The sequence below is a fragment of the Apodemus sylvaticus genome, chromosome 4 (assembly GCF_947179515.1).
Source record: "Apodemus sylvaticus chromosome 4, mApoSyl1.1, whole genome shotgun sequence".
In the NCBI taxonomy this organism is placed as follows: domain Eukaryota; kingdom Metazoa; phylum Chordata; class Mammalia; order Rodentia; family Muridae; genus Apodemus; species Apodemus sylvaticus.
This window is the reverse complement of record NC_067475.1, coordinates 98,763,684-98,770,850: the sequence shown is the minus strand read 5'-3', so window position 1 is coordinate 98,770,850 and position 7,167 is coordinate 98,763,684. Positions and strand designations below refer to the sequence as shown.

The 7,167-nt window shown below is 44.0% G+C and overlaps 1 protein-coding gene across 5 annotated transcripts in view; it reads left to right on the top strand.

The window, feature by feature from the left end:
- The first annotated feature begins 402 nt into the window (after positions 1 to 402).
- Positions 403 to 7,167, top strand: part of Nmd3 (NMD3 ribosome export adaptor) — a 29,219-nt gene continuing 22,454 nt past the window's right edge. Inside the window, exons 1-4 of one of the 5 annotated variants that reach the window (XM_052180357.1) lie at positions 403 to 516; positions 756 to 809; positions 2,561 to 2,695; positions 4,665 to 4,761. In XM_052180357.1, the coding sequence (XP_052036317.1) occupies positions 766 to 809; positions 2,561 to 2,695; positions 4,665 to 4,761 (276 nt within the window). In that variant the 5' untranslated portion in view covers positions 403 to 516; positions 756 to 765. Of the gene's footprint in view, positions 517 to 597; positions 810 to 2,560; positions 2,696 to 4,664; positions 4,762 to 7,167 lie in introns of those variants that run through there. The other 4 variants (XM_052180359.1, XM_052180360.1, XM_052180358.1 and 1 more) reach the window with 4 other exon arrangements.

The following is a 7,167-nucleotide window of genomic DNA, read 5'->3' as shown; positions in this document are numbered from 1 at the left end:
ATGTTTTGCTTGCATGAATACATATGCACCAAGTTTGTGGCTGGCTGGTGCCCTCAGAGAGGGCGGCAGATCCTTTCCAACTGGAATTCTAAATGGCTGTGAGCCCACCTTGTGAGTGCTGGAAATTGAACCCAGGTCCTTTGTAAGAACAACTGCTTTTTAACCGCTGAACCATCTCTCCTGGAGCTGAGAAGAGCTTTTTAAAGGTATGGGGCGGGTGGAACCGGTGGGCCTATTACAGAAACCAAGTCGCTGTCTATAATCACCTTTCCGAGCCAGCTCAGCTCGCCCCGCCTCCCATATCCCTGCCCACCCCATAGGCCCCGCCCTTTGCTGCACGTGTCTTCTTTGACTCCGCCCACCCGCCTCTTCGTCCACCTCCTGCAGCACGCGGGATTTCCGGTTTTCCTATCGCGAGAGCTTCCTAGTGGCGTTGGGAGGCGGAGGTAACAGATAGTGCAGCCGGTCGGCGAGTTGCCGGCTGTTCGTGTACGTTGGCCTGTCACGCAGGTGCTGGTAGGTTCTGGGAGGGAGATCCGGCTCCTGCGCCAGCAGCGGCCAGACGGGGGAGCCCGCGTGGGCGCTGGGGCTCGGGTGCGGGGCACAGGCCGGCCCTGGCGCTGGGGAGGGCGGAAGGGCGGTGCGGGGCGGCGGCTCGCGGCCCCGGGTCACGTGTGCGGGACGCCTGTCCCCGAAACTCAGGAGACGGGACCAGATCTTAGTCTCACGGGTGGGTCCATCCCTCTGCTCCATAGGTCCCGAACCATGGAGTACATGACGGAATCCATTGACCGCAGCCCGGGACACATGTGAGTTGCCAGCCCTCCTTGATTGATCCCTTAATGTTTCCAGATCGCAAAGTATTTACTGAGAAAACTTTTCCTGGCAGGGGGAGACGTCCGCTAGGTCTTGATCCCATAGGAAGTCTAACCCATCCTAGGTGCGATGTAGGAAATAAGTGCTGTGAGAACAGTTCTTACCGAGAGGCGCGGCCGCGCGTGGGCTCCGGTCACGGGGACACTAAGCTTGTCGCTCAGCTCCTGTCCTGCCAGCCGCACGGTGCTCGCTCGGTGCCCACGTGCAGCCCGGGGCCGCCACCGGAAGGTGATTCGAGTGTTCCTGGGCAGCCGTGAGCCGCGGTGACAGCGGTTCACAGCCTTCTTCTGTGGAGTCAGCCCTGTCACGGAGCCCCGGTTGGCCTGGGATGCACTCTGTAGCCGAGGCTGACCTTGAGGGCCCGTTCCTTCTGCCGTAGCCTCCCAAATGTTGAGATTATGTCAGGCCTGCTTCACAATTTCTTTTTCCTGCCTCCAGTAGGCTAGAGTTAGAGTCCTGTAGCGTAGAGCATCAGTAGGGCATAGATGTGCTTCTTGGCCTGTATTTAGTCTATTTTTCCTTTTAAAAGTTTTTTAAGGGAAGATACTGGGTTTCATTATGTTTTTGTGTATATATGCGGGTCTGTATATTTAACATTGTACAGTGTTCGTATTTACCCTACCGTTGTGCTTATCTATTCTTTCTACCCCTTCAGGACCCCTTTCCTTAATTATCTCCTTTGTGTTTTCATGTAATAAATATATCTGCTGTTCATTGTGGGTCCCAGTGAAGGGGACCTACACATTGTCGAGACAGTGCTCAGAACAAAGAGGGCTTCAGTTAACTAGCCTAGTCAGATGTGTCTTAAGACTGGAGAGAAACTGATCTTATTTATGTATGTTGTTTCTTTTGGTTGTGTACTTTTGCTTTTGAGACAGTCTTACCATGTTAAGTCCTGCTTTTTGGGAACTCAGAGATCTGCCTGCCTCTGCCTCCCCAGTGCTGGGTAAAGGTCGGCACCATCACGCTTGACTGTCTTACATATTGTTGAAATGGAATGCACTTTAGTTTTTGGTATTGGTGTTATACTATTTGCATTGGTAATTTCTTTTTTTTTTTTCTCTTAGTTTTCCATTTAGAGAAGAGATGATGAGGGACTAGGATATTTCTATCATTTGCATGGCAAAGTTGCTTAGTGCAGTGTTGAAGCATTTTCAGAATTGATTTTTGCAGATGTTCCAGGGTTCTTCACTCTTGTCTTTAGATTGTCTTTTTCTGCCCCCTTTTCCCTCTTTGGGACAGGCTCTCCTTATGGAGCTCTGGCTGGCTTGGGACTCAGATCTATGCCCTGCTTCCTGATTGTTAGGACGAAAGAGATTTCCCACCACACTCAACTTGTCTTTTAAAAACAAACAAAGCAACTTATTTTATGTGTGTGTGCTTGGGTGTATGTGTGTGTGCCCAGTGCATGCAAGAGGCCACGGACATCAGCTGAGGGGTAGAGTCTCCTGGAACTGGAGTTACAGATGCTTGTGAGCTGCCTCTTGTGTGCTGGAAATTGACCTGTTTGCTAAAGAGCTCGAAGTACTTTGACCCATTGAGTGTCCCCTCCCCCACTCCTTTAAACAGTAGTCTTGAAGGCTTTGGTTTGGTAGGTTTTTTATTTATTTATTTATTTATTTATTTATTTGACTAGTAAATTTATAAAATATAATTGGAAAACTTTATGCTTTATTTTCTCAAGCTTGTGCTGTGAGTGTGGTGTCCCAATTAGTCCAAATCCTGCCAATATTTGTGTGGCCTGTTTACGAAGTAAAGTTGACATCAGCCAAGGTGTTCCCAAGCAGGTCTCCATTTCTTTCTGCAAACAATGTCAAAGGTACGTTACGTTACTTGTTTAGCTTCTTTAAGCTGGTGTTCATAGAGAGAGCCACTGTGGTATGCTGAGATTACACTGAAGTACACAGAAATGTGTTGTTGAGATTTAATTTTTACCTAGTTGATGTTACCAAGGATTTGGTAATTTGAAATTTTATACTGTGCTTTGTACTGTCCTACTAATCTGGAAAGGATAGTAAAAGATTTGCATAAAAGTAGAAGTGAGATACTGACTCTGACAGTAGAAGATGCCTTCTGAGAGCTGATGGTTCATTCCTTCTTCAGTTCCATTCCTTTAGTTGTTGGCACAAGCCGTTTACATCTATCAATATGTCTATTGAGAGACATAAACCTTGCCAGTGAATATAAAAATTATATGCCTGTGACTTCCCAAATAGGTTTGGCACTTGCTTTGTGTATGTGGAGGTTGTCTGTCGACCTCTGTAAGAATTCAAAATGTATTTCCCCAAATCTTTGCACATATATAAGCCCATAAATTTAGTATGCTATTTTAGGGAGTTTACAGTGTGTGAGCCTGTAAGTATGAGGCTTTTGGTCTGTTATAAATATTTATTATTAAATACATGGCAGGGTTTTATAAGTGCTAGACAAAGAAACAGGACACCTAGTTTCCTGTTGAATTTCCTAACAACTAGTTTTCTGTCATGCTTTGGTACAGTCTCAGGTTTCTCATGAGAATGAAGGGTTTTTATTAGATGATAAATAGTATTTGAAACACCCTTTGAAAATACTGTAAACAAATGGTTTTTATTGAACCTTGAAACAGGAAAATCAAAGTGTTTAACCATTTAATAATTATGACAAGAAAGCATTTACATAACTTGTGAAAATATCTAACAAACATCAATAACTACTGTGTACTAGGCCTTGGAAGACTGGGTTAAAAGGTTCTTAATTTACAGAAAGGATTTGTATTTTACTTTATGAAGTTTAAGTAATTCTGTTTTTTTCAAGACAAACTTTCTCTGTAGCCCTGACTATCCTGGACTATCCTTGCTCTGTAGACCAGGCGGGCCTGGAACTCAGTCTGTGTCTGCTTCCCAAGTGCTGGGATTAAAGGTGTGCACCACCATGCTTGGCTTACTGAGGTTTATTTTGGAAACTTGTGTTTTTCAGCTTAAAAACTGAAATGAAACTTGATGACTGAACTTTTGATATACAATTCTGTGTGTACTAGTTTTCCTATTTTTGTGTGAGAAAAACGTTTCTCAAAGATTTTAGAAGTATAAAATAAATAATTTTAGTTTCAGTTGAGATAATTCTTAGCTGTTGGTCATTGTACCTTCAAAGAAATTTTGGAAATATTGCCATCTTTACTGGGATTTTTTTTAAAAAATGTCTTTAATTACATATGTGTAGCTGTGTGCACGTTTGGTGTCCCTGAAGGCCAGGGCCATTGAACCCCTTAGAGCTAGAGTTCCAGGCACTTGGAGCTGCCCCACAGAGAGCTGGGGCTTGAGTCCCCGTAACTGCCCGGCTGTCTCCCCAGCCCTCCTTACTGGGGTATTGTGTTTGTTTCTTTCTGACGCTTACTGTTTATTTTGCATGTGTGTGCACGTTGCCACACTGCCTCGGTTCCACACTGGACCGGTCACAGGACGGTTCCTAGGGCTTGGCTCTCTCCTCTCACTGTGTGCACTCGGGTTGTCAGTCTGGCAGCGAGCCCTTTCCTCTCTGAGCCGTCTTCATCGCTCTCTTCATGTCAGTGTTTACTAAATGAAATGACACAATACGTAACATGACTCAGATAGGCTTTCTTCAACTCTTAGAAGATTAGGTTTGAACTAAAGACACTGGTCTCATGGACTTTTAATCTCTTTGGGTTAAAGTTTTAGCTTTGAGTATTACTCCTCTTTTAATATTCAGTATTGTTTCTGTCTATTAATGGAAATTGCTGTTTTTTTTTTTTTCCCTGAAAAGTGGCAAACTTTGGAATTGTTATCTTTCAGATATTTTCAGCCACCAGCATCATGGGTACAGTGTGCTTTAGAATCCAGGGAGCTTCTTGCTCTGTGTCTGAAAAAAATTAAGGCTCCTCTGAGTAAGGTAGGTCCGTCGTCACAGTTGCTGCTCTTTTTCACTGGTGCACTCATTTTCAGAAAATCCTTTGCTGTGAGTTTTTGCTTTATTTTGGTGGCTGTTGTTTGTTTTTTCTCTTACGTTCTTTTCCTTCTGTTTTTTGGGGCTGGAAATTGAACTGAAGGTCTTTGCCATAAATTGTCAGGTACTCTACCACTGAACCATTTTGCTAGTCTCATACAGTATTATAATACACAAATACACACACACACACACACACACACAACATACACACACTCTCTTACTTTTTATATTGACCTTTGTTGAGCAGTAGTATTTTTATTTTATTAGAACAATTTGTTGAGATTTTAAAATTTATTTCTGTGGATGCTTTGCCTGAATGTGTCTGTACATTGGGTATGTGCAGTGAGTGCCTTTGGATGGCAGTAGAGGGTGCTGGCTCCCCTGGAACTGGAGTCACAGATGGTTGTGATCTGATTTGTGGGTGCTGGGAGTCAAACTTGGGTTCCCTAGAAGGACAGCAAGTGCTCTTCCCACTAAGCCTTCTCTCCAGTCCTAGCTGTATTATGTTTAAGTTCTGAAATCTTTCAAGTTATAGATTCATCTTGCCCTTGGACTTTTTAATTGCACGGAGTGAAGCAGTACAGTCAGGATGACTAGAAAGGGAAAGGAATGCTCCCCTGATTTGCTTTTTCTTTCTTTCTTTCTTTTTTTTGTGTGTGAAAGTAGAGAATGGTAAATGGGTACAGAAGACACTGAAGTACCATATGGAAATTGGATTGGAGGAAATGAGAGGGAGGGTATCTGGAATTACATTAAAGGACAAAGGACTCAGTTGGCAGTTGCTTCTCTAAGAACAAGTGTGCTGAGTCTGTTAAGGGAACGCTGAAGTGGCTGTGAGGGTCTCGGCATGTTTGCAGATGGAGGCGAGGGCTTTAGGAAGAGGAGGCAGGCTGACTTAGTGCTCTGTGCATCTGTACATTCCCAGTAACTCCTGCAGATACTAACTGGGGGTGGGGTCAGGGTGCAGGGTGTGGGGCGGGGAGCGGGGGCGGGGGAGGGCGCGGTGCAGGGGCAGGTCAGGGGCATGGGGTGCCGGGCCGGGCCGACGCACAGGGGTAGGGGAAAGAGGGTGGTTCGGAACTGCTTATCATTCTGACTTAATTTCTTGACTACTGGGATTTGCTGTAGCTCACTCAGTCATATTAGGGGTTTATTCTTGAGTACTGCATCTGCCTTGGCTAGTCTTATTTATTCTCTCTTTGTTTTTGTTTTTGTTTTTTCGAGACAGGATTTTTCTGTGTAGCCCTGGCTGTCCTGGAACTCACTCTGTAGACCAGGCTGGCCTCAAATTCAGAAATCCGCCTGCCCCTGCCTCCCAGAGTGCTGGGATTACAGGCGTGCGCCACCACCGCCCGGCGCTAGTCTTATTCTCATCAGATAGTATTTGATAGAGTTATAATCTGCTTGCTCACACTTTTCAGTCTGTTATTTAATAGATTTTTCTGTGTTCCTCCAGACCAGTATCATACTGTCTACTTATGCATGTCATAGATGCCAGGAGGGGGTCTTTCTCTATTAAATCTTTTGTTTATTTGTATCAAAAAAATTTGAAATACCTAGCTGTTTAAGCTCGATACTTGGGTATTGTACTAGTGTATGTTCTCTTCCTCTTTCTAATATATAGGTATTAATGAAATCCTATAGAATTATCCTCTAAGTAACTCTAGCTTTGCTTATTTCTGGCTCCTCTTAGTTTGGGTTTCTACTTTGATTATTACAAAACCTCCATTCTTGTTCTTTCTGTTTCTTTATTCTAAAGCCTTGTTGCATTATGTTTAGTGTATCAAGAATAGCAAGCTGTTTTTAGCTCCTGATCTTGCAGTATTACAATTATGTAGTCAGTATGTGAACATTTCCCAAAAGAATGTCCATCCCTCTAGCCACAGACAGGATTTCTCTGCATAACCTTGAAATTCATTCTGTAATTTTTATTTTTTTTTATGGTCATTGATGTTTTGCCTGCATGAATGTCTGTGAAAAGTGTCAGATCCCCTGGAACTAGAGTTACAGACAGATGTGAGCTACCATGTAGGTGTTGAGGATTGAACCCAGGTCCTCTGAAAGAACAGCCAGTGCTGGGCTGGAGAGATGGCTCAGTGGTTAAGAGCACTGACTGTTCTTCCAGAGGTCCTGAGTTCAATTCCCAGCAACTACATGATAGCTCACAACCATCTGTAATGGCATCCAATGTCCTCTTCTGGTGTGTCTGAGGACAGTGATAGTGTACTCATATAAATAAAATAAATGAATTTTTTTAAAAAAAAGAACAGCCAGTGCTTGTAACCACTAAGCCATCTCTCCCCTAAATGTCCCTAAAAATCAAGAAGCCACAGACTAATGTAGAAAGGT